The sequence below is a fragment of the Vicugna pacos genome, chromosome X (assembly GCF_048564905.1).
Source record: "Vicugna pacos chromosome X, VicPac4, whole genome shotgun sequence".
NCBI classification, from domain to species: Eukaryota; Metazoa; Chordata; class Mammalia; order Artiodactyla; family Camelidae; genus Vicugna; species Vicugna pacos.
Window position 1 is genome coordinate 43,367,856 of NC_133023.1, and position 26,753 is coordinate 43,394,608.

General features: G+C 49.0%; 1 protein-coding gene across 3 annotated transcripts in view; it reads right to left on the bottom strand.

The window, feature by feature from the left end:
* The window catches only part of FGD1 (FYVE, RhoGEF and PH domain containing 1), a 36,890-nt gene that overhangs the window by 3,218 nt on the left and 6,919 nt on the right, over positions 1 to 26,753 (bottom strand). The window contains exons 1-14 of one of the 3 annotated variants that reach the window (XM_072955685.1): positions 18,903 to 18,921; positions 16,677 to 16,850; positions 16,190 to 16,367; positions 15,625 to 16,063; positions 14,272 to 14,361; positions 13,431 to 13,579; positions 11,966 to 12,122; positions 11,719 to 11,857; positions 5,680 to 5,738; positions 5,390 to 5,536; positions 4,945 to 5,037; positions 4,711 to 4,790; positions 918 to 948; positions 305 to 406 (exon numbers count right to left, since the gene is read on the bottom strand). In XM_072955685.1, the coding sequence (XP_072811786.1) occupies positions 305 to 406; positions 918 to 948; positions 4,711 to 4,790; positions 4,945 to 5,037; positions 5,390 to 5,536; positions 5,680 to 5,738; positions 11,719 to 11,857; positions 11,966 to 12,122; positions 13,431 to 13,579; positions 14,272 to 14,361; positions 15,625 to 16,063; positions 16,190 to 16,341 (1,638 nt within the window). In that variant the 5' untranslated portion in view covers positions 16,342 to 16,367; positions 16,677 to 16,850; positions 18,903 to 18,921. Of the gene's footprint in view, positions 1 to 304; positions 407 to 917; positions 949 to 4,710; positions 4,791 to 4,944; positions 5,038 to 5,389; positions 5,537 to 5,679; positions 5,739 to 11,718; positions 11,858 to 11,965; positions 12,123 to 13,430; positions 13,580 to 14,271; positions 14,362 to 15,624; positions 16,064 to 16,189; positions 16,368 to 16,676; positions 16,851 to 18,902; positions 18,922 to 26,753 lie in introns of those variants that run through there. The other 2 variants (XM_006218262.3, XM_072955684.1) reach the window with 2 other exon arrangements.

Consider the following 26,753-nt stretch of genomic DNA (forward strand, 5'->3'; position numbering starts at 1 on the left):
GCCCTTGCCCCTGCCCCAAGGCTTGGATCATCACTGGGAGGCAGCAGATAATATTCAGAAGACCTGCCTTTGAGTCCTGGCTCTGCTCTACCTCACTGCTACTGAAGACAAGTCAGTACTTCCTGGGCCTTTGTTTCCCCAGTGATTTATTTCCCTGTGGCCCTACCAACTTTGCTTCTGAGGTCATGCACTGCCTTTCTGGTCTTTACTTTCTGGGAAGTGGAGAGGAGCATCTCGAGGTAAGGTGAGGACTTGGAGGCCTAGAAGGGGTCCCAGTGCAGGAGGAGGTGGTAGGGACTCTTACCGGAGAGTTGGGGGGGGTGTCTTCATCTTCCCTGTTTGTCGAGTTCAACAGTTTAAAGGTCTCCAGCGTCTGTTCATGCTTCAGGAGGGTAGAGTTGATGGCCTGGGCAGAGGTGTAAGAAATAAGAGGTCAGAACACCTCAAAATCCACCCATTTCCACCCTCATCACACCATCCTATAACCTAGCCTGGAGTCAGAAAAGTTGGGTTCTAGGTCTACCTCTTCCCCTTGTTAGGCCTATAACCTTGAGCAAGTCTCTTTCCAAATCCAGGTCTCAGTTCTCTTTATGAAATGGGGAAGGGGGATCAGTGGCTGAAAAAAACCACAGAAGGGCTTCCTGGCTTCTATTTGGGATTAAGGTTTTACAGGGCTTAACTCAATGGGGTTACACCCTCAGAGGAGCCAGCTTTCTAAAGGATGAATTGGTGAGTTTCTGCTTACTTCCTGGACCTCAGTTTGCTTATCTGTAAAATGGGCATGGTAACATTCATTGGAAGGCAGGCGTTCAGGCCCATTCTGGTCAGATGTGAATTTTAGGGGAGAATCCACCACCCCCTAGGAGACCTGTTAGTGCTCTTCCAGCCCCCTACCACAGAGCCTTCTTGGATGTTACCTGGACCCAGTCTTTCTTCTCCTCCTCAGTCCTTGGGTGGGGAAGTTGGGGGTCAGGGAGGGAAAGAAAGATGTTGGGTTAGGCAGGCCAACCAAAAGCAACTGGAGTGGTAAAGAGCAAGTGTTTTGGAGTCAGAAAGACCTGGGTTTGACTCTCTGCTTCTTCACTTATTACTTGTGTGACCTTAGGCAAGTCATTTCACATGTCTGAGTTTATTTTTTCAATAGTTATTAATATTTTTCAAACCGTGCGCTAAGAAGTTGGGTGTCAGGACCCTACCATCAAGGAGCTCATGGTCTAGGGGGAGACAAGCAGGGACAATTCAGGGGATCAGTGCTGTGACAGAAGGAAAATAGGGCTGAGGAATCCAGAAGAGAGTTGTCCCAGGCTGGAGTTTGGATTGAGGCTACTAAGAAAGGTTTTCTCAAGGAGGTAATAGCCCTCAGGTAGAGGGGTAAGCGCGAGGTGTATGAGTAAGAGTATGAAACATACAAGAAACCATAAATAGTTCCCTGGTGCTGGAATGTCAAGTTTGAGAAGGGAGGGCAGTTTATTTTTTTCTTCACTTGTAAAATGGATACAAAATAATAATAATAATAGTAATAATAATAATAATAATAATAATAATAATAATAATAATAATAATAATATAATAATAAAATGGATATGATAATTATCAGTGGGTTGTTCTGAGCAGTAACTGAGGTGATGTGTAAAGTGCCCAGCACAATCCTTGGTATACTAGACACTCAGTGTGTCAGCCCTTCCCTCTGCCTGCCTTCCCCAACTCTCCTGTCTGCCCTACAGTCTCCAAGGCCTCCACCCCAGTGCAGCCCCATCAGCTGCTTGCTAGGAATAGGATCCAGCCTCTTGGCTGACTCTTGCCTGGCCTCTGCTCATCTCCTTCCACATCTACAGTACAGACATCAAAAGTATTTTTCTAATATGAAAGTTTGACCATATCCTTAGAACCACTTCATGAAAAATTAAGGGTATGAGTCAATATTAAGCTACAAGTATGTCTATTGCAATGCTGTTTGTTGTAGTGAAAAATTAGAAGCAATCTATGTGTCCAACAACAAGGGATCAGGTTAAAAAAAATAGTGTATCACTACTGCCAGACAACTTACATGATGTAAAGATTTTCTAATCGAGAAAGCTGTATCTAATATGTTAACTTAAAACAACATATAAAAAATACACACAGCATTCCCTTTTTGTTTAAAAATTTGTGTGACATGAGTTTTTACATTTGTAAAAATTCATCCATAGTATACTTAAGACCTGTGCATTTTACTCTATGAAAATTTTGCCTTGAGAAAAAGGAGGAGACCTGAAACAAATACTGGACTCCAGTTAATAAGATGCATGCCAAAGTCTTCAGGGGTGAGGAGTAGTGTTGTCTGTAACTTACTTTGAAATGCATTAAAAAAATCGGATGGACTGGTGAATGGGTGAAAGAATGGATTTGTGATAAAGTCAATACAGCACAATGTTAAAAAAAAAACAGCACAATGTTAACACTTGTTGAATCTATATGGTGATTATGGGTGTTCACCGTAAAATCCTTTAAACCTTTCTGTATTTTGGAAAATATTCATAATAAAATATGGAAAGAAAACATTGTGTGTTTACATGTGTGTTTACATATGCAAACAGAGGAGAAGCCTGAAAGGGGTTCTGCCAACACATCAGCACTGATTATCTCTGGGTGGTACAACTCTAGGGGATTTTACTTTATTCTGATTGTATTCATTTTAAAAAATTCTTTTTTTAATTTATCTGTATTTTCTAACTTCTAACTTTGCACTGAACAATATTGCTTTTGATTTTTAAGAGCCACAGTAGTGTTTTTGGCAATGCATGCTGAAATATATGGGGGTGAAGTGTTATGTCTGTATCTTACTTTAAAATAGTTCAGATATATATATATATATATATATATACATACACCCACATACACATACACATATACATACACATAGCAAAATATATACTGACTCCTAAGTCAGTGGTTCTAAACCCTGGTACACACATTAAAATCATCTGGGGAGTTTTTAAACCTCCACCATTTTCAGGCTACACCCCAGATAAATTAAATCCGTCTCCAGGGGTAGGTCCCAGAAATCAGTATTTTTAAAAGCTCCTCAGCTGATTCCTATGTGTCACCAAAGGTGAGAATCAGTTGTTTAAGTGGTGGGCATACGAGTGTTTGTTGTATTTGTACTTTTCTGAATATTTGGAATTTTTCATTAAAAAAAAAACTTTTTAAAGGGCAGCAGAAGCATAGGCAGAGCAAACTGTCCATGCCTTCCCTCTGCCACTAGGAGGAGACCCTGCACTGCTTGGTGCAGCCTTCTGGATCCAGCATCCTTCTGCAGCCCCCACCTTCTCTTCCTACCAGCAGATGACCTGTCTCAGTCACAGGGCTTGTCATTTAGGTTCTACTGAGGCCTGACTGGGCCCCACACCTAACCTTCCCTGGATGTGCCCGTTGTTGGCTTTGTTCTCACTTTCCTGGCCATAGGCCTCTGGGATGCTCTCTCAGTCTCCTGGAGCATCAAACCCAACTCCCTCTCTATTCTTCCAGGACACCCTCTAGCCCACATTCATTTTTGTCTCCTGCCTCCACAGTCCCAGCAATGAGGGTTCTGACTCTCATTTCTCACTTCCTTGTAGCCTGTCAGAAGCAGATCATCTACCCATGTGCATCCATTCTCTGGCCCTGACCATGACCTTGATACCCTACCACCTGGGCCCTCAGAAGGCAGCATGAGCTCCCATTCCACCTCTGCTCCTTTCCAGCTGTGGGATTTTGGGCAGAGTATGAAACACTTCTGTGCCTCAGTTTCCTCATCTGTAAAATGGGGTTGATGGTAACAGTGGCTACTTCAAAGGTTGTTTTAAGAATTCAATTAGTCAATTTAAACTTAAATTGTTTTAAGTTAAAATTAACTTAAAACTGCCTGGCATAAGAGCAAGTCTTCATTACATGTGAGCTATTATAATAATCATCCAAGTAGAGGATGGATATGAAAGTCCCTTTGTTAAGTGGTTGGGCATTATTTTAAGATTTGTTATTATTTAAAAATTTTTTATTATGAAAAATTTCAAGCATACAGAAAGTAGACAGGATAGAACAAGTACATTAAACATACACCCACCATATAGATGCAAACCTTAAAATGTTTTGCTATATTTACTTCATATATATGAATATATTAATATATTTATATATGTAGGTATATATGTTTGTGTATATGTATATATGTATATATTTTTTGCTTGATAAACCATGTAAAAATAAATTATTGATATCATGATACTAAATCCTCAGCATATATCACCAAAAAAAAAAGGGCCATTCTCTTATATCTGCCTATATCATTATCACACCTGAGAAAGTTAGCAATAATGCCCCAATAGCTAATGCCCAGTTCACACTTAGGATTTTCCCTATTGTCTTACAAATGTCTTTTATAGCTGTTTTTCTCAAACCAGGCTCCTTTCACACCACGCATTGCATTTGGCCATTATTTCTCTTAAATCTCTGAGTCTACAATAAACTATTTGTGTTGTTGTTATTCATGTTTGGATTACTATCTTATTCTTCCCCCTCCTCTAACAAAACCCATCAGAAGAGCAAGCATCTTTGGGGCAAGGTGCCCACCTGTTCTCTAGAACAGCCTCTCTTCTAGGGAGGTAGCCTGTCTCCTGGTGCTGGGCCTAGGATGCCTCAGCATATCTGAAGGGAGGAGGGGGCTGGAGGGAAGGTTCAGGCAAGGGCAAGTACCTGGCCTGGAGCTCCAGGGAGCGCTGCTTTCCTGACACCAGGAAGGTCCGAGGCAGATTGAGGTTGGAGCTTTCCTTCAGCTGAGTGGAGGGAGAAAGGGCTCTGTGAGGCCTACCGAGCTCCACAGCGCCCTGTCCCTCTGCACACATGCACACGCTTGGGGACGAATGTCTTTGTTCCTCCCAGAGCCAAGGCCCCACTCCAGGTCCCCATATTCCACCTCCTGGTGCTCACCTCCATGCCATCTACATCGATGCGTGCCCGCACGCTAAACTTCTGGCCAAGGAGCCGCAGCCTGGGCACACAGTAAAGGAGGCGGTCGTTGAACTAGGAAGGAAAAGGTTTACAATGTATGTGTGGAGGATCCAGGAGGGGTGTGGTCCAGCTCCCTTCCCCTGGAGGACTCCTGAGGCTTTACTGCTGGGGACTCAAGACAATAGCTGGAGAAAACACAGTTCGGATCAGGCACAAATTTTGCAAGGAAAGAGCCAAGTCACATCTCTCTAAGTCTTAGTTACATATCTATAAAGTAGAAGAAAACATTCCTAGCATAGGTAGTGAAAATACAATGAGTTACTAGAGGAAAGACTGGCTAGCAGGAAGTAGAGCCTTGAGCAAGTACCAGGTCAGTGTCGGGACGGGGGGGGGGCCCACCTGCAACCCTACCCATGGCACTTACTAGTATGAGGTATCGGTCTTGAGTGGTCCCGTTCTTTGCTGACAGCTTAAGGATGTGGCCTTCTTTTATGAGCTCTTTGGTGGGGCTGACAATGTCTTCCTCACCCCCCAGCAGCTCATATACCTTCAGCAACTTGTGCATTCGCTCCTGGCAGGAGACAGTAAGTCAAAAGCAGGGTTTGGGGTGCTGGCCTCCCCTCAGATGTCCACAAGTCATAAGCCCCACCCCTAGGACAGAGCCAGAGATAGGTGGCTGGCCAAGAAAGGGCAGGGGCTAGAAGGGCCACTCACCATTTTGCGGATGGCAGCGTTAGAGTGCTCTGCTGCTGTGGCTATCAGCTCCAGAGACTCTGTGGGCAGAGTGAGAGGTCAGATGGGGGACTAGCAGAGAAAGGGCTCTTGGGAGCTTCTTTGCTCCTTGAATATCTCCTCCTGGCCTGACCACACCCTCCCCATCCCAGAAAGTGCCAGCCTCAAAGATGTTCTTAGAGCAATATCACTTTAAACTAGAAACTGACTCAATTAATGTCACAGCAGCAGAATCAAAATATATGGAATAACTGGTAGCCAATAAAACACAAGCTTAACAAGATTATTATTACCATTTGAAAAACAACAATGGTCACATATGTAACTAGAAAGAAACACACCCATGTTTAACAAGTTGTCTCTGGATGGTGGGACTATGGGTGGTTTTTTATTGTCTTTAGATTTTTTTGTATTTTCCACATTTTTGACAAAGAACATGTATTACTTTTGTAATTAGAAAAAAAGTCATATAAAGAAACAAAGAGATGATCCTATTCTTTGTCTCAATAATTCTGATTATAGGAGTTTACACTAAAAAAATACACATTCTATGTACAAATACACTTTCATTGCAGTAGTGGTTAGAACAGTGTCAAACCAGAAACAGAAATGTCTAACTGTAGGGGTTCAGTTAAATAAATTAATGTGCATTCATATAATGGAATACTAAGCAACCTAAACTACCTTTACAAATGATGCTTATGTCGTTTTTCATAATCTATGAAATGCTCAGGATATTTTTAAGAGAAGGAAGCAATATAATCTTGTATGTACCGAATGACCTCAATTTTGCAAATATACATGTATAAAAAAACACCAGGAAGAAAATATGTCAAAGTGTTCTCTGTGCTTATTTTCTGGGGGCTCGTATCATAGATGATTTTCGTTCCTACCTCTTTAAGCTTTCCTGTATTTCCATATTTCCTACTGTGACCAGGTATCAGCAGGAAAAAAAATCCTGAAATAAATCCTTATACTTCTCCACGCACTAACAAATTTTGCCCATGCTTGAGGCCCAGCTGCTCTGCACCCAACTCTTGTCTGTATTTTGCTGGCTTTTCCCACTCAGAAAATACGCCTGTAATGGGGGAGCACAGGTGCTTCTGAAGAAGGTCCATTTGGTTGGCAAGCCAAGTGTTATTTTCCTGGGAGCCTCTCTCTCCATGACCAAGTCTTGGTGCTCAAGATCTGTGGCCCCAAGCCTAGCTCAGGCCTATCAGGTGCCAGTCTCCAATCTCCAAGCCCTCTTCCACCCTAGCTGCCAGCGGGAGCTTTCTCACATACAGCTTGCTGTCATTCCTCTGTCCACATCTGTCAATGGTTCCCCTATGCGTGCGGGGTAAAAACCTGGCCCTTTAGCCTGGCATTCAAAGCCCTTGATGATCTGGCTTCCATTGACCTCTCCAGCTTTCTTCACTTGCAGCTCCCTAAACATGTCTTGTCTTGCTGCATCTGGCCAACTCAGTCTTCTGGATTCAGCTCACCTCCTCCAAAAAGCCAGTCCTGAGTTCCCAGGCTTGCTTAGGATCCTGTCTGGGTTCCCACATTCCCCTTTGCTCCCCTCTGTCTCTCTAGTCACATGGTGTGTTCATTGTGTATTTATACATCTGCATCCCTCAGTAGACTAGGAGCTCCCTAGAATGGGGCCAAGGTCCCACCACCCTCTCCAGGGCTCCAGAACAGAGGCTTTGCATAGATTAACTCCTCCAATTCTCACAACAACCCTGCAAGATAGGTGTGATTGTGCCCTGTTTGTCCAATGAGGAAACAGACCCAGAGAGAAGTGGTGGTGGCCCTAGGCCCTATGCCTGGGAGGCAGCAGAGTTAACATCAGCTGGGACTGTCCTCCTAGCCACCCTTTCTCCTACATATTCTGCATCTTCCTGACCCCAGGGCAAGGAGCCTGCTGGGCCGTGGAGGTAGGAGTTGCCCAGGGAAGGGGACAGGATGAAAACTCTGGCAAGCTGTGGGCAGACAAGCTCAGGCCTGTGGAGGCCACTGGCCTCAGACTAGAAGCTTTGCTATCAGAAACTCTGTCTGGAGATGTTTTGAGTGGGGTACAGACTGGCATTTCCAGGGGTCCAGTGTGTGCAGGCTCTTTCTAGAGATTCAGTGTGGGGATGTCAGTCTAGGATTTCATTTAGGGGTTTAGGTGAGGGAGTACAGTTTGGGGAGCTTTATGTAGGAACTTAGCCTGGAAGCTCTGGTGGGGCCTAGTCTGGGCTTGGCTGTCTGGGCTTGGCAGTCTGGGATTTTGGTTTGGAGTTCAATCTTGGGCTCAGGGTAGGCAGCTCAGGCCAGGAGTTTCAGGTGGCCTGGTTAGGGGAGCCCAGGCTAGGATCCAGAGTTCAGTAAAGTAAGGGAGTCAGTCTGAGGAACCAGAGATATGATTCAGTGGGGCTCAGACCTGAGGCACTTTCTGGGGTTCTCCCTGGGGATTTTAGTCTGAGGGGCAAAAGAAAAAAAATAGATCGTGGGCTGGGGAGATTAGTGAGCACATCTCGGGCGGGCTCTCATTCAGAGATTCTCATTCTGAGCAGCTCAGAAAACTGGACTGAGAAGTTCTTTCTGGGGGTTCATCTTTGTGCTCAGTGTGGGGAGCTCCATCAGCCAAGCTCAAGCTCTGAGGTTCACTTTAGGGATGCAGGTAGGACTGAGATTGGTATAAAATAGGGACTTAGGTGAATTCCATCTGGGGGGTGACTTTGGGGGCATTCCGTATGGAGGGGATCAGCCATTCAGTAATAAAAACAGTGAACATTTATTGAGCTTTTACCACGTGCCAGGCACTGTGCTAGTAGCTTTACCTGGATTATCTCATTTATCCTTAAAACCATTTTATGAGGTAGGTATCATCATTCACACTCTACACCTGAGAAAACTGAGGCCAAGAGGCTGAGCAGCTTGCCAGAGATACACAGTTGGTAAAAGGGACTATCTGAGGCCTAGTCTATGGAGATTACACTGGCGGCTCACTTTGAGGGTCCAGTTCAGGGAACTCAGTTGGGGAATTTCAGTTTGGGAATGTCATGGTAGGAATCCAGTGTGGAAGTAAAACTGCAGAACTCAGTCCTGGAAGCTCAAGGTGGACATGTGATTCTAGAATTCATGGGCTCTGAGTGGAGAAATGAGATGGGAGGCTTCTTCTGGGGACCACAGTCAGAGGACATAAAACGTGGACACTCAATGTAGCAGTGAGGTGTCCTTCTCAGGTCGCAGTAGGGGGCTCAGTCTGGAGACTTCATTCTGCTGAGCTCAGCCTGGGAATCTCAATCTGTGAATCCAAGTGTGGGAGGTAGGAAATGGGAGCCTCGGTCTGGGAGAAATCAGTTTGGAAGTTGAGACTGGGAAGATCAGACCTGGAGTGGGTAGCTTAATTTAGAGGACAATCTAGGGCATTAGTCTAAGGACTCAGTGGGGGGTCAGGGTGGAAAATAGGGTCCTTCATTCTGTGTGATTTGGGCTAGGGAGGACACAATCTGACATCTCTGGAGCTCAGACTAGGCAGCTGAATCTCAGGGTTCCTTCTGGGGTTCACACTAAGGAACTCTAGGAATTCAGTCTGAGGGCTCAGTGCTGTCAGTCTGCGGGATGGATCTTGAGAGTCAGTCTTTGGGGCTCAGGTTAGAAGTCTCAGTGTGAGGGACAATAATAAACTGGGGGGCAGTTAATCTAGGGTCCTCAGTTTGGCAATCCCCATCTGGAGAATGGCCAAGATCAGACTGGGAAGCTCTTTTGGGGGGAATCTCCCTCTGGGACCTCAGACTGAGGGTTCTGACTGGGAACCCACTCTCAGAGCCCAGGGTGGGGAGAGCATTTTGGAGGCCCAATCTGGGGATCTTGGTTTGGGGAAACCAGTGTGGAGGATCTATAACTGGGACCTCTGACTCGGTTCAGCCTGAGGGCTCAAGTTGGAGATGTTAGTCCATGGCGCTGATCCCAGGGAAATCACTCTGGAAGGATTTTTCTACAGGTTTACGTTGTGTAGCTCATCCTGGTACCACAGTAGGGACTCTCTTGGGGAGAGGAATGAGGCACTTGGTCTGCAGATGTCTATAGAGTTCAGCTATCAGACTTTCCAGGGTCCTAGCTTTCTAGAAGTCCGGTCTTGGTAGCAAAGTGCCCCGTCTGGTGGGGTGGAAGGGGCTGTTTGTGTAGTGGACACAGCAGTGAACACAACTGTCTGCTCCCGACTCTTGTGGCTTCTATGACCCCACACTTTCCTGGTCTTCCTCCTACCTTTAGGGCTGCTCCTTCTAAGATTCCTTTGCTGATTCTACGTTCCTCAGTTTTGTCCTTGGCCCCTTTTATTCTCCATTTACACTTAATCCGTTGGTGATTGTGGCTAGCCTCACGGCTTTGCATCCTGTCTATGTGCTACTGACATCCAAATCTCTCTCCCTGGGATTCTAGACCCATCTAACTGCCTAACCGGCAGCTCTCTTTGAACATGCCCCAAATCAAACTCCTAACCTCATCTCAGGAACCATCACCACCAGCCAAAAATCTTGTTAGTCATTCTTGACTCTTTCTCCCAAGCCCCACCCCCATTCACCCCAGTTCTTTCAGTGCTACTTTCAAATACAATATATTCTGAATCCAACCACAACTCACTACTTCCATGGCTACCATCCTCATCCAAGCCAACTTTTCTCACTTAGACTACTGTTAAATGCTTCTAACTGGTCTCCTGGCTCCCTTTCTTGCTCCCCAAGTGATCCTAATCAAAACCTTCCAGTGGCTACTCACTGCACTCAGAATAAAATCCATCTCCTTATCTTGGCCTTCAAAGTTTTGTTCCTCTCTCCAACCCTATTTCTTCCACCATTCTACTTTCACTGGTCATGATCACACTGGTCCTCCTGTTGGTCCAGAGATTTGCAAGCTGCTCTCCTCCGCTTAGGAACCCTGCCCCTGCTATTGCCTCTGCCTGGAATGTGCTTCTCCCTACTCAGCACGTGGCTCCCTTCTTCTTATTTGAGTTTGGCTCAAATATCTTCTATTCAGAGAGGTCACTCAGTCTAAAGTTGGCCCCCTGGTCAGTCACATCACCCTCTTATTCTCTGAATGATGCATAACACCTATCTAACGTTCTCCTGTTTATTTACGACTTTTGTTTATTGTCAGTCTCCCCAACTAGAATACACCCCTGAGATCATGGACCTTGTCTGTCTTGTTCATCTCCATTATACCCTGTGCCTAGGACAACGCACAGAACACTGAAGTGCTCAGTAAATAGCTGTTATGTTAATAAAGGAATGAATGAAAATTACAGTCTGAGGAGAGAAAGTTGGGGAGACTCTGGGGAGCACTCTTGGGGTGTGACCCCGAGGGGTGCGTCTCATACTGAAGGAATCAGAATGAAACACTTTTCTAGTGGTTCAGTGTGTGAGGACTCATCTAGGGAGGTGGTATCTCAGCCTAGAGATCCAAATCTGGGAGGCAGAAAATATGAGGTCTGGTCTGGGGAGCTCAGTTCTGGAAAGGTAATTCAGTGGGATTCTGATCAGACTTGGAGGTTCTTCGGGAAGGATCGTTCCAGGCAGTGGTTGGTGGACATGGAGGAGAGCTCTAAATGTAGAGATTGGAAAGTCAGGGGCTTGATGAGACAAGTCTCTTTCTGGGGAGCTCAGCTGTGGAGATTCAGTAAACAGGGCTCAGTCCCTAGGGGTTTAGACTCAGTTTCATTTTGGACTTGGAACAATTTCATTTGAGGACAAGTCTAGGTCTCTCAGTCTAAAAAACAGATGGCTCCCTTCAGGGGACCATTCTGGATATGCCCCTCAAACTCTGGGGTTCCAGCAGGAAACTTTAGACTGGGGGACTCCTGAACGTTCTGTCTGGGTACTAAGGCAGATCTTAACCTGGAGGATCATCCTGGGGTCTTATTCTAGACCCTCAATGTGGGCCTTTCAGTTTACAGATCTATTAAGATCACAATTACGTGGCAATGGAAGGCTGATACTGTGAGTTAAGTCTTGGGGTAGGGGGTTGGGGCAGGGCCCAGTTGTGTGTACTCACTTTGGGCATCCTTGCTATCTGGGGAGCCATGGGGCAGCTTTAACAGATAGTCCTTGAGAAGCAGCTCGTAACGGGGGATGCGCTGCACGGGTTCCAGCATGTGGTGCTGCAACGTCAGGTTGCCACAGGCTTCCTCCTTCTGGAACAGACAGAAGCAGGGGAGCTCAGGTCTGGTCAAAGACCACCCCCCACTGGGTCCTTGCAGATCTCTCCTCCCCAGTCGGCCCCATCTAGCTTCACTGCTTACCTGCACCTCATGGATGATCACTTTAAACTGGGTGGAGCGCTCTGTCCAGGTGTTGACCAGTTCCACGGCCCGGTCAAAGTTCTTCACATACTCGCCATACATCTTGAGGAAGGGTGCCAGCTTCTGCAGGATGTCTCCAATGCGTGGGTAGCGGTCCCTGGAGTGGAAGCAGAGGCTAACATGGTCCTGCTGACCCCTGTCCCCCAGAGTGCCCCACCCTATAGGCCATTTTCATCTCAGTCCTGGAAATCTACTTCTCAGCCAGCCTGCTCTTTTGGAACTGCTGCCTATGTTATAGACTGATTAGACCAAAAGGCTCAGCTTGACTTGAGACCATGGCCTGGGCTGCCACTCACCCCAACTCTGTGCTGCTTGAGTACAAGGAATGACATATCCTAGAACACCCACTCTGACCTCACTGCAAGGGCCACTTTCTATACTGATTATTGATGCTGTGCCTAGCTTTGTGTTGGGTGATTCTGGGGAACACAAATGAGTCACACTTAGTTGAGCCCTGAGAGGGTCACTGTCAGGTAGGGGAGGCAAAGTAACCAGGCCTAGTTAGACTCCTCAGGAGTCGAGGTCTCCTGGAGGACACATGAGACCAAACCTGGTCTCAGCCCTCATTGGTCAGTCTGCTGGAGGAGCCACAAGAACCAGCCCTGGTTCAGCCCTCAGTGGTCACAGTAGTTGGGGAGATGTAGGAAGTGACTTCATGCCAGCTGTCTGTGGTCAGTCTGGTAAGGCGGACACTTTATCCTGTGGGTGTGGGGAGCGTGTGGAGATGACTTAAGCAGGAAGTGACATGGTCTGATTATTGTTCAGGTGGTGTAGACTCTAAAGGATGAATTGAAAGAGGAGAGCCTGGAGGCTGGGAGACTGTGGATAAACCTTGCCCTTCAACCTCAGGACTCAGCTCAGACATCACCTCCTCCCTGAATCCTTCTTTAAGCCCCATGTTAGGTTTGGTGCCTTTATCTGGATTTCCATAGCCTCCCATTCTCAGGTCTATCATAGCACTGATAAAATAACAATAGCTCACATTCATTGAGCAATTATTTTATACTGGATACTGTTCTAAGCTCTCTACATGTATCTAATACTTAAAATAAACCTTACTATTACCCTCATTTCACAGCTGAAGAAACTGAAGCACAGTAATTTAAGAAACTTGCTCAACATCATAAAACTAGCAATTGGTGGAGCTGGAATTTGAACCCAGCTGATTTGGCTCCTAACCTCGTACTCTTTAGGGCTTCGCTATTTCTGTTGTAATTTTCTGAGTCCTGATCAGCATTTCATATTAGATTGGGAGGGCCTAGAAGGCAGAGCTTGGACCTGATTCTTTCTGTGAAAGGCAGTGAGGGGAGAGGCAGGCAAGAATGAACTCTGGAGCACACATCTGGCCTGGGCTTGGCAGGCAAGTGGACAGGAGGGTAGACGGCTTAGGTCAGGGGTCCCTCACCATTCCTCCATGCGCTTCTCTAGCTCAGGCAGCAGGAACTGCTGGTGGAAGCAATAGATGGAGCAGATATTAGAGAAGATGCCGTGGACAACATCGGCCGGGAAGGAACTGCGGTTCCGAGCTTCTTCCAGCAGCCGGGCACAGAACACCTGTGGGGCAGGGCAGTGGTGCTCAGCCCAGAGGGGTCTGGGCTTGGCTGGTGAAGGGGCAGTTGCAGGTGAGGACAGTGTTTGTGGGCAACTCTGTGGAGCTTTGGGATCAGCATTGGTTTTGAGACTGAGGAGAGAGGGAATGGAGTTAGGCTTATAGGTGGGGTTGGATTTCAAGTTGTCAAGGTTAGGATCTGGAGGTAGGCATTGGAACAAGGAGAAGTCAAGATTAGGGTCAAGGTCAGAATTCAACTCAGGGTCAGAGAGAATTAGATCCATTCATTTAACAAATCTTTTTGAATGCCTACTGTGTGCCAGGCAGTGAACACAGCAGAGAAAAATTCCTACCCTTAGGGATTCTAGTGGATTTGGGGGTCAGGAATAGGGCCAGGGTTAGAATGAGGGTCAGGGTCTGGTTCACAGCCAAGGGTTAATTGAGGATCTGGGTCAGAGTTGCAGTCAGGGCTGGTATACCTGCTCAGGGTTAGGAATGAGGGTTGGTACAAAGATCAAGTTTGGGGTCATTCATCAGAGTTGGCTTCAGGGACAGGATGAGGGTCAAGGTGAGAGAGGAGCTTTACCACCTCTAGATTCTGGCCCCAGTGATAGAGTTGGGCTTAAGCCGTATCACTTCCTCCTTGGCACCCACCTACCAGGTCCTGGTGCCCCAGCATCCCTGAGGGGCCATTCACCTGATCCAGGAGATGGAGCCTGGAAACGTAGGCCTTCTCTGTTTGTAGGAGCTCATTGGCAATGTGGAATACCTTCTGCTGCACAGTTAACTGGAAAGAGAAGAGGCAATCATTGGTCCATAATCCTGTACCCAAGCCCCCAGAATTCTTAGAACAGCTCAAATACTACCCTAAGCCTGAAGCCACTTCGAGATAACCCTACCTCCCATCCCTAGATGCATAAGCCCCACAGCTTCATCCCTAACTTTCCAGTGTATTGTAAAGGCCACCCCTCAATTCTGATGCCATGCACTCATTCACCCAGCCATCTGCTCTCTCTATTCATTTAGCATAGTGTAGTGGTTAAGTGTGTGGGCTAGGAAGTCAGACTTCCTGGGTTCACATCCTAGCTCTGCCATTTGTTAGCTTGCATAAGTTCTGTAACCGCTCTGTATTTAAGTCTCTTCATCTACATATACAGATAATAATAGGACCCAAGTCCATTTGTAATTGTGACAACTAGATGATTCAATATAAAGAAAACATAGCAGACTACAGATTAAGTAGACTGTAAATGTTGGTTATTTATTCAGCCACTCAGTTCACTGTCAGCAAAGGCTTGCTGAGTGCCTGGGGTATAAGGAAAACACAAAAGAATAAAAATGTAGAAAACTCACTGCCTGTTGGCCCAGTTGCCTATTTGCTGGACACATATTTGTGTCCCTGACCTCAGCCCCCAATTTTGAGTTGGATTCTGATGAAGCAGGTATTCTGGCTGTGACTTAATTAAAGTGCAAGGATGCCTTGGGAAGCAGTGTTAGGCTGCTGGGGCATAGAAAGGGGTTCCTACTGCTGAGAGCCTTCATCCCTACAGCCTCAGGTTCCTGGGGGGGCTCTAAGCTCTTGTGCCTCTCCAGAGGCCAGCTGTCTGGAAGTCTCTCTGGATGTGAGAGACTTTCCATTTTACAAAGAAGGCTTGTGGTGGGGCAGTAGAGATTTGCCCAATGCCACCTAGCTACTGAATCTGGGGATTTTCTGCCTGGAACAGGACTTTAAAGATCCCCAACCAGGATGCCCATCTCCAAGATGGAAAAACTGAGGTCTAGCTAGTGGTTCACTGATGAGGGTACAACAACTTTCCCAGTGGGCATTTGGAACTATGCATGGTCATTTTTTTTGTAGTTACAGTGATGGGGGGCAGGGTACAGGTTTGCTACTGATATTTAGTTACCAAGAGACCAGGGAAGCCAAAGATTCCAAGTGGAAACAATGCCCTATTTCGAGAAATACTGAGCTGGGGGAAGGATCAAGTGTGAAAGCCAGGCTCCTGGTTTCTCCATACGGTCCTGCCTCTCAGTGAACATGGATCAGTACCTCCACAGACTCCTGTCTCTCCATCGGGGGAACTGGGATTTCTCTGTCCTTCTCATCCTCCTCCTCGTCGTCCTCCTCCTCCAGGTCACTATCAACCTCCTGGGAGCCGGGCCGGTGGGGGTCAGCCAAAGCAACAGGGACACTGGCCAGGGCAGGGGGCCCGGGGCAGAGGCCGTGGCTGGGAGGCCCGTCATCACTGACGAAGCAGGTCTCCTCGCTGTTGGATGGTGAGCTGATGCTGTCAATGCCGCTGTCCCGATTGGGCACCTTCTCGCCGTCCCGGGGCCCAGGAGCCAACAGGAACAGGCAGCGGGAGGCCTCGCCCTCAGGGAGCTGGGGCACTGGTGGCTGCGGGGGTGGCTGTGGCAACATGGCTGGCTCTGTGGGACCTGGGCTGGGGCCAGGGACTGGCCTATCCGAGGCGACAATCACAGGCTCTCTGAGGTGGGTGGTGGACACACATGGAGGCAGGGTATGAGCTTGACTGAGAGGCCTGTCTTACAACTGTCCTTCCTAGCCCAAGCCCACCCTCCCCTCCACAGGGTCCCCCAGGGGCCAGACTTACCTTTCAAATTTCTCAATCAGCGAGGATACTGCTGCGGAACTGGGGCTGGCCTCTGCCCTCGGGGCCAGGCCCTTGGCCACTCGGGGGTCTGCAGGCAGTGGGCGAGATGGCGGAGGTGGGATGGGCTCAGGTGGGGGGGGCATCCGGGGCATCTGCAGGTAGCTGGGCTTCGGCGGAACTAGAGAGATGGGCGGGAAAAAGAGAGAGGAGAGATCCCAAAGAGCTGAGTTTGGAGTCTGCTGTCATAGCCAGGCCACAGGCCCCTCCACAAAACCCCAGCGTGCACTTCTGTCCTGAGGGACACACAGAGCCGGCCTGAGATGAGATGCCAGTATGTGCACACTAGCCCCAGGCCACAGCCCTCTGCCTCTAGACCATGATACTTCCTATCCTTCTAAGAAGCCCTCTCCTCTGCCACTGGCCAACCTTTCCCCTCCTCTGTCCCCTCTCCTGGGCCATTTCTCTGCCCTGCTCTGGAACCACTTACCCTGTGGCTTTGGGCCTGGTGCCCGCTTCAGTGGCGAAGGACGCTGGCTGGGGGTTTCAGTGGGGGGACCTGGGTCTGAGCGAAGCCGCTGGGGACCTTCTGGATGAGGCTCAAGGCTCTGGCCAGGGTCAAGGGACAAACTTTTAACCAGGATCCGGTTCCCCTGGTGCAGCCCTGCAGAAAGGGAGAAACTGGGTATGAAGCAACTGACATTACCCTAAAGGAGACGAGGGACTTGTATGTCTTAGCAGGTATCTGCAGTATCGGGGTTTCCTGAGCCTTTTCCTGGCCACACTGCCTTTCTGGGAAGCCCCTATTCCAGCCCTCTGATGGAGAGCAGGCCCAGAGTTGTAGCTGGCTGTTTTCAGTAACAGACAAGAGTTCTTTGTGATTAGTACATTGATGCCTTGTATATCAGCAGGAATTATTATTGGGGAATTTAATTAGGCTGGAGGTGGGCGCAAGCACCCTACAGTTTATGTACAAGTTTATATACCCCCAGTGAGTTTGCTAAGCCTAAACCATTCTTCACCCTTTTTCTTAAGATTCTAAGGATATCTGGACTTCCTTTTCTACAATTTTATATAGCTGAAAATGATGGAATTTTATTTCATGAACAAAAGTTTTGCTTCTTAAAATCCCAGCTTCTTACTAATCTGTACTACCCTCCTCTATTTCCACACCCATACACAGCCAGCACACAGAATTCAGGTCACAGGAACAGCTTTGAAACACAAGGCAAAAAATTGAGGAAAAGGGAAGCCTTTCTGCACTGTCCCTCTTCCTTCACTGTGGGCTCCCTAAACCCACCTGGGGGTCTTTGGTCCTGAGGGAGATGGTCACACTTGGGAGAGAAGTTTCAGACTGGGAGGTGTGAGGGACCTGCCCCACAGGGATGACACATCCTGAGGGAAGGAGTGTGGGCTTGGCTGGGCAGGGAGCTCTGGCGGGTTTCAGATAATAGAGAGGTCGGGGAGTTGGGGTGGAGGTAGGGGGACAGCAGGGCAGAGCAGAGAGGGCAGGCTCTGGATGGCAGTCTGAGGAGCTGGGCGACCATCCTGTGAGCAGAAGGGAGCCATGCAAGGCTGCCGTGTAGGGAGGGATGAAAGCAAACAGGTGTGAGGACGAGAGAGTGAGTGGCAGCCAAGAGCCCCCAGAGCTCCCACCCATGTGTGGTATCGGTTTTGCTGTGCCCCAGCACAGCTACAGAGGGTCCCTCACCCCATGTCATACAGTCTCCTACATGACCAATCACAAATGGGCCCATTCAGTCACATAAACATGTGGTGGTATTTACACTGTTTCGCATAACTGTGGGGCCACACAAATTCAAACATCCAATCACATGCCATCATTCTCCTGAAAGCCTCATCACACATAGTCACAGAGACCCACAGTCACAACTCCACATACTATCACACAGCCTCATACTGGCAAACATGGTCACGCACAGTCACAAAGATGTAAGTCACACAGTGGCAAACCTACCGTTTCACACACGGCCTCATACAATCCCCTAATCACTTACCATCACATACCCACTTATAAAGTCTTCAAATAGGGATCCACTGAGTCACAAAAAAATACAGTGTCATTTACACTGTTTCTCACAACTGCAAGGCCACTCACAATTGGAGTGTCATACACATGATAATATGGTATTGCAGGTTCACACACCTGCAAATGGTTCACAGTCTCAAGACTACAGCTACACGATCATTATGCCATGTCAGACACAACCTTACACAATGGCAAAACAGTACAAAGTCACATGCCACCATGTATCCAGAAACAGACACACAATCGCAGACACATGGTATAATTTTACTATGTCATACTCATGAAACAAACATGTCCACGGTGTCCCTGTGTCTTAGGGGCTCAAGTATACATACACATGACACTTGCCTCCTAGTCTAAACAGTCATGGTGTCACATGTGGTCTCTGGTGCAAATACACACAGCTACAACACACACAGAGACCAGGTCACATAGGCAAAAAAAAAAAAAAAGAAAGCAGCAAGGAATTTTAAGTCTCCCAGTCCTGGAGGGAAGGAGTAGCCCAACCCACAGGGTTCCAGCAGCTTCCCTGGGTCCTTGACTCCATCCAGGCCATAATCTAGTCACATAGGCCCCAGGGGACTCAGGCTAAAGGTCCCCTCCCAGCCCTGAGGGAGCATGGTGCCTCAGGTCCCAGGCTGAGCCCCCCTCCCCTCACCCCCCTACCTGGCTTTGGGTGCAGTTTCCTCACTTCCTTTCCCACTTGAGCAGGCAGGGCCCTGGCTGGGAGGGAGGAGGTGCTCCTCTCAGCTCAGCTGGGCTGCTCACCCTGCCCTGCTCAGCACATCCTGGTCTGGTCCTGCCCTGCCCTCCCCCTGGGCGTGGGGTTGAGGAGGATGAATCACCTTGGAGGGTGGCACAAGCTGAGACATAGTTCGAGAAACACATGGCCAGAGAAAGTGAGAGACGTGGAGAGCTGCTGACAGGGCCAGAGACACAGAGAGCAAAGCCAGGCACCTCACCGTGCAGAGACCCCTCTCAGGGATACACATATAGGTGCCCGGATCCCAGGTGCTCCTCGCCTGCCTCGTTGGGCCTGGAGGTGCCCTGCTGGCCCTGTCTCCACAGCTCAAAGCAGGCAGGCCTTCCTGGGCAAGCCAGTCTGTACAGGGCAGCGAGGCCCCTGATTGGGGCCTCTACCTCTCTCCACTGTTTGTCCCAGCATGAGGTGACCATATCACCCTCTGTGGTCCTGCTCTGGCTCACTCTCTGCTCCCTCCTCACCCACCTCACCCAGGAGCCCACAGTCCCTCCTTTCCCTGCCTCCTTGCAGGCAGCCCTGCAGAATGGGATTTGAATTATTCAGGGACACCCTGGATTCCCAGGTGAGAGGGGCACGGACTGTCAACCCAATTTTCTAATGAGGAGATGAAGGCAGTGTGAGGGGTAGTGACTTGCCCGAGGTTACACAGCAAATCAGTGACAGACTTTCAGCAGACTGATTCTAGACAGGACTCCTTTTCTTAACCCTGCTTTCCAAGAGGAAGCTGGAAAAGAGGGGAACCCAGAGGGGCAGGGGTGTGCCCCAGTGCTTTAGAAAGTTGTGAGCTGGTGTGGCTAGTGAGAGCAATACCCTCAAGCCTGCCCACAGATTATGGCAACAGGGTTCCAGTTCAGGAGACAAGGTCTGGCCAAGAACCAGGCAGGGCTTCCCTGAGGGAAGAAGATTTAAGATCCCTCCCTCTCCTATTTCAGGGTTCCCTGTCCCTGTCCTTCTGCCTACATTTCCCTGTCTCTTCCTATGTTTCCCCTTAGTGGCCCCCTTGGCTCCAGGTCACCTCCAGGTGACTAGATGGACCTCCAGTTCAGGTCATGACACTTATCTGCACCAGAACCTTCCATGACTCCCCATTGTCTGTAGAGAAAATAGAAATTTCTCAGCTAGGCCTCTTGGTCCTTAACAACCATGCTACACCCTGGCTCTCCTTGGCTTAGTTTGGTCCCCCAATATTTCTGAGCCCTGTTCTGAGCCCAGTAGACTCTGTGCTGGAGTGTGTGAAAATCCTACCTCTCTTCTAGAGGAGCTCCCAAGGGAGGCTGTCTCCTGCCCTAGGTACCATGGCCCTTCCCACTGACCCATCCCCTACACATACTCCACTTCCCTGCCCCTAGTTAGGTCCTGCATTGATTTTCTCCATTCCATTATTTAAGGTTGATAATCCATGATATTCTCTCTCACACAGGTACCCACACCACACCTACATACTGACAAGGTCCTCCTCTAGCACTGTTCCCTTGACCACTGGGTTTACCAGAGTCCCCAGTACCCATTAGAGCAGAGGCCACAAAGAGCCCTAACCCATGCCCCAAACAGAAAGTCACATGAGCAGACAGCATGACACTTTGTGAAAACGTACCAAGCCATACACTGTGCACAGCCTTCAATCAGAGACCCAGTGAGGACCACAGAGATGCTCACACATCTACATGCAGCATGCTCAGCACAAGCTTACGCACATACAACCACACTCGGGGGTCTCTTGCTGCCGACAGGAAGCCCACCCTGGGCATCCCAGGATGCCTGGGCTCTGCCTGGTCTCTGCTGTGGGCGTGAGGGTGTGTGCTCCAACCAGCTCTCTGCAGGCTGAAGGGCTATCTTGGTCCTGACCCTCAGGGAGCTCCCAATCTCAAAGACAAGAGACTCTCATGCAGGAAGGGCTAAGTGCGGCTAAGGAAGTGCAAGGGGGTCAGCCTGTCGGGACTGGGAAACTCAAGGGAGGGAGAGGCCCGGGACAGGATGCCCAGCTAAGTTTGAATTTCAGATAAGCAATGAATAATTTCTTAGTATAAGCACGCCTCATGCATAGTTGTACTAAAATTTATTATGCTATACTAAAAAACCTTTGCTGTGTAACTGAAATTCAAATCTAACTGTACTTTTTCGGGGTGAATTCCAGCAACCCTAGTCAGGAAGGGATTCTAGTGAATGAGGAAGACTCAGGCCTCTGAGGTGGCACCTGGCAGCCAGGGCCCCCCAGACTCTTGTCCATTTAAGCCTCAGACAAGCTGTGGGCTCTACCTAATTTCCCTGTAATAGGCACCTAAATGTTTGTGACAGTGACATTATTTCAGGGACAACCTTGAATCTGGTCTTATTTATTAAAAAATAAAATCAATAATTAAACACCTGTGGTACTTGACTATTTCTAAGAAGAGTGGCGTGATGACACTCACTGACCAGACTACATGGGATAAGGTGCTGCGGAGCCTTCACTGGGAATATCTGGTTCAGGAATCACACAGACCCCAGTTAAATCCCAGTAGCCTCATTCGCTAGCTGTGTGACCCTGGGCAAGCCTCGCCATCTATCTGAGCCTCAGTTTGCTTGTCTGGAAAATAGTATAATAATCACAGCTCCCTGGTTTGGGGGAGTCCATGACACAAAGAAGGGAAAAAGCATAGTGCCCCCCACCCACCCACAGAGCAACGTGGGTTGAACTTGAAAGCCAACAGAACTGCATATCTACAAAGACACAAAACTCTTCACACAGATACATAAACCCACAGGCTGCAGGCAGCATCCCAACACAGAGCTATCAACACACCGAGAAACATGAGCAAACCCAGCCAGAGACGGACACAGAATCCAGCCCCACTCTCCTTGACAGCTCTTCAAGTCAGGATGGGATTCTTACTAGAGGCGGGATGGCAGAGAAAAGACAATGGTATCCCCTCTCCCCAATTCCAATTCAATTCAAATATATAAACCAAAAACAAAATAAGTGTCAAGAAGTATAGCAGAGTTTGGAATTTTCCCATGACAACTTACTGTTACCGAAATAGCAAAAATCCTTCCAAAAATTGTCGCTGGTCGCTTCATGCCCCTGCTTGAAAGGTGCCCTGAGTGTGTGCTTCTGGGCTTACTGGCAGAGCAGGTGTACCCTCTAGCTGAGTTTGAGGGCAAAGACTCCTCCTTTTCCCCATTACCACTGGAATTGGACCCTCACCTCTTCCCGGGAATTTCAGCTCCCAGCTCTCCCCCTCCCTTGGCCAGCAGCACCCCATCTCCCTTCTCCAGCTGTAGACTTGGCTTAACCTCAAGACAGCTAATAGGGCCCCAGGCTGGATCACAGCCATTAACTCCCTGGTGACCTGGAGAACTGCTTCACCACTCTGGACCCCAATTTCTCCATCTACAAAATGGGGAGAATATGTGCGTGCTTCTCATGGTGAGGAACCGATGAGATGCTAGAGCAGGCAGAAGCCAGCACTCAGGCCTCCTGACCCCCAGTGCACATTTCTCCCAGCAGCCCCCAGATCTCTGCCTCTCCAGGCTGAGGTAGGCCCCTGGGACAGTTGGAATTCCTGGGGGTGGGGTGGGGTGTGGTGGGGTGGGGAAAAAGAACAGAGGGAGTGGAGAAAAAAGAACAACAGCAAATAAGAAAGTGTCCTTTGGCAAGCCAGCTCCATGGGGGAAGGCGAGTTCCTCAGCTTGAGAAAAAAAGCAGGGAGTAAAGGCGTAGCTGCCCCACCTCTTCCCACCTGCCCCTTGAATGTGAGGTCCAGCCCAGCTGCCCTGTTCCTCCTTTGTGGTCAGACTGCACCCAGGCCTTGCTTGGCCTGGCAGATGTTCTCTCTGAAAGTTTAAACACAAAGCTCTGTCAAGAATCAGAAGTGCAAGGGGTGCTGTCTACAGGAACCTTGTGTGTATAGCCTGAAGGTTCCTCTCTTGAAGTGGACTGGTCTTGTGAACGTAAGGATTCTGCAGAAAAATGGAGGCACCTTCTGCAGAGTGAAGGCACTTTTGTAAAGTGGGACTCATTCTGGCAAGTAAGGCGCTTCCCTCCTGAAAAATGGAGAAACAGTCTGTAAAATGGAGGTCTCTCTGATAAAAAGAAGGCCCCTTCTGTAAAGGGAAGAAGTTTCTACAAAACGGAGGCGCTTTCTTCAAAGTGGAGGGACATTCTGTAAAGTGAGGAGAGTTCTATAAAGACCCTTTTGTAAAATGGGTGACTTCTGTAAATGAAGGACTCTTTGACAAAATAGAAGGCTGTTCTGTAAAAGGGAGGAAGTCTTTTGTAAAGTGAGGCTTCTTCTGTAAAGTGAAGCACACTTCTGTAAAGTGTGGCCCCTTGTGTAAAGTGAGGACATTCTGTAAAATGGGACAATAATGCAATAGGGAATGGTGAGGACAGGGGTAAATGGGAGAGCATAAACCTCACCCAAAGTAGGGACAGCAGCTTCTCCCCTCTGTCACCTTGCAGTAAAGGAGCCCTGAAATTTCAGGTCTTCCAGTATTTCGAGAGAATCAGAAATCTACGCTTTTATGTAAAATATCCTAATTTTAAAAACAATGAGTAGGCCAAATGAAATTTGTGAGTCAAATTCAACTTGTGGGCCACCCCTTTGCAATATCTTAGTTAAGATGGTCCTCAAGGCTCCTTCCACCTCTGCCATTTACCTCCTGTTCTATCTGATGTGCTCTGGCCCTTGGGCGGCAGCTTTGGAGGTCCCCTCCTCCACCCCGTGAAGGGCCCAGTCTCTTCTAGGCCTGAGCAGCCTCAGGAAGTTGGCTCATGCGATACTGGTCAGCAGTTCCTGAACTGGAATCTGCCTTTTGTTCTGTCTGGTCCAGTTTACGTTCTGCCCTGTGCAGGATGCCTGGAGAAGACAGGAGGGGATTGTAAGAACTTTTAGAACTCTCTGGAACTCGAGGTGTTCACTTTTTAGTGGAGGATATAAGGTATGGGGGAGTCAACTGTTTGTTGTTTCTACTCTGCTCCAGGCATTGTGTTGCTGTTTTCTTGTATGGCATCCTCCTAACAACCCTGTATGTTATTAGCTCCATTTTACAGATGAGGAAATTGAGGCACAGAGAAGCAAAATAATTTACCTGAGGATACACAGCTAGAAGTGCTTAAGCTGGGACTGGATCCCAAGTGTGTCTGTGACAGGAGTCACAGAGCACATCCTTAGTCAACATTTGCTCAGTTGGGAAAGAAGGCATATTTGAAGGGGGAGGGGAGAGGCCTTTCTAAAGGAAATGGTTTTTGAGTTCAGCTGTCCAGGCTGGGGTGTATTTTTTCAGGTTACAGTTCTGCAGGCAAGGGAAAAAAAGTGAGGAAAGGTGTAGATACTAGGGGTGTGGAGGTGAAAGTGTTTTTGAAGGGCACACTGAACAGAGTCCTGGGTTTGCCAGAAAGTTCCAGAACAGGAGGAAGGGGCAAGAAAGGCCAAAAGACAGACAGGCACCCTCCTCCTATGCCAACCACTAGAACCAAGATACAGACCCATAGGAGCCATACAGAGACAGACACTGGCACAGAAACACACACACAGACACGTACACACACACACACACACACACACACACGATCTACAGAGACCCACATGCAGAAACATCTAAAAGCCCTCAGGGGCTCAGACTGAGCCAAGGTGCCACACAAGTAGGAATACAGGAACATATAACATATACAGACCCAAAGATACACACAGACACACACGGATATATAATGACACATACTCAAACATACACATGGGTATATAGAAACAAGAATATTAAGATATCCACAACGACAAAGACAGCTAGGCAGCCAGGCATATTAGTGTGCGCGTGTGCACCCCCCCACACACACACATATACACACACACACAAACCACACAGCCACATGGGAGCAGAGACAGCCCATCCCTCTTCCAGTTGCTTGACTGCTGTGAGGGCCTGGCCACCTCCTCTCAAGCGTCTCTGGACCTGAGGCCAGAGAAGGCTGGGGGTGGTAGCTCCACCCCCGGGGAGGGGCTGGGAACTTCAGAGGACAGGAAGGGAAGGGAGTGGAGCTGCAGCTGGGAGCACTGGGGGCAGTAATTACCCGGTGCTGGGGCTGCCACGCTGGCCGGGATTTCCCTCCCCTTGAGGACAAAGCCGCTAGGGGATGGCCCCTCTGACCCATGTTGTGTGTGACCCCAGGGACCCCAACACCCACCCATCCCCCCTCCCCCATCCCCAGAGGCCTGGTCAAAATCGAGAGTTGGCGACAGAGATTATGAGGGAAAAAGACAGAGAGACGGGACAAAGACGAGGAAGAAGAAGACAGGAAAACTACAGAGACCTAGAGAATTAGACAGCTAGAGGAGGAGACAGAAAAAAAGGGAGGACAAGTTAGAAGGGAGAAGACAGAGACAGTGAGGGATGACGGCCCAGAGAGGCAAAGAGGCAGGGACCAAAAGGGCAGGCCAGGGCCACTTGTTGAACATGGCTACAATGTACCATACTGAGTGCTTTACCTGTGGCATTTAATCCTAACAACCCTAGGAGGTGGGGCCGATAACCCTATTTTATAGATGAGTAAACCGAGGCTCAGAGGCATGAGCTGATTCACCCAGGGTCACATGAAGCCAGAAAGTGGCAGAGCTGTGAGGGCCTCTCACCATTGCCTGCCCCTGCCAGAGACAAGGGGCCCAAACAGAGAGCCCTGAAAGAATTCTCCGGAGACAAGCAGTGAGATCTGGAGACTGGGAGCCCCTAAGAGATGCAGAGTGAAAGAGACCCGCACCTTCCCTGCCCCCTTCCCTGGCAGCCCCGGGTGGGGGAGGGGGGCTGAGTCTACACCTGGAATGCATTAGGCAGGGAGGCCCGGCCTAGGGGAGCCAGGAAGAAGCTGGAGGGGGAGCAGGGAAGGTGAAGGTGAAGTTGAAGGCGGCGTAGGCGGCGGCGAGGGCCTAGCAGGCCCAGGCGGAAGGGCTTCTATGCCAGCTGCAGCTCCTTGGGGCCAGCCCTGCCAGTCCCGCCTTTTTCCCTCTTTCTACTGGAGCCTTCCCTCCCTGACTTAACCCCTTCTCTGCTCGGGCCATGGGGAAGTGCCACGGAGGGTGAGAAGGCGCCAGCACCCAGAAAAGCCTTCAGTTCCCTCTCTGGGCCTCAGCGACACACCTGTGCCCCTCACCCTTCTACCCTCAGTCTGGGGCCCAGATGGGCACGGTTGATGCCTACTGGGCACTGCCACCTAGATTCCCCTTCTTCGGGCTCCTCAGACTCAGGGCATCCTGAACCACAGGCATACCCCAGCCCCTAGTGGCTCCTCCTCCTGCTTCCCCACCCCAGGAAAGGCACCTCCATCCACCCAGCTCCCTAAACCAGAGGCTGGGCTTTCTCTGCAACTCCTCCCTCTCGCTCATCTCACACATCCAGCCAGACCCCAAACCCTGCAGACTCAACTTCCTAGGAGCTCAGGAATCCATAGACTTCCCCCTCCCACTCCAGCCTCCTAACTGATTTCCCGCCCATCCTCAGGGCCCTCTACAAGCTATTCTCCACACCACAACCGGCTTGTGAAAACACAGTCCCCTTCAATTCCTGTAGTCTGGGGAAGGGCTCCCATTGCCTCCGGGGTGAACTCCAAACTCCTGAGCAGGGGACAAGTAAGGCCCAGCTCGTGAGCACTTCCCCACCCCCACCCTCCAGCCACAAAGGCCTCTTGTCTGTTCCTCGAAAGTGCTCTCCTCTGCCTGGGGCTTTGGCACATGTCATTCCCATGGGCCTGAATGGCTTCTCCGCTTCTCTTTTACCTCTGGACTCCT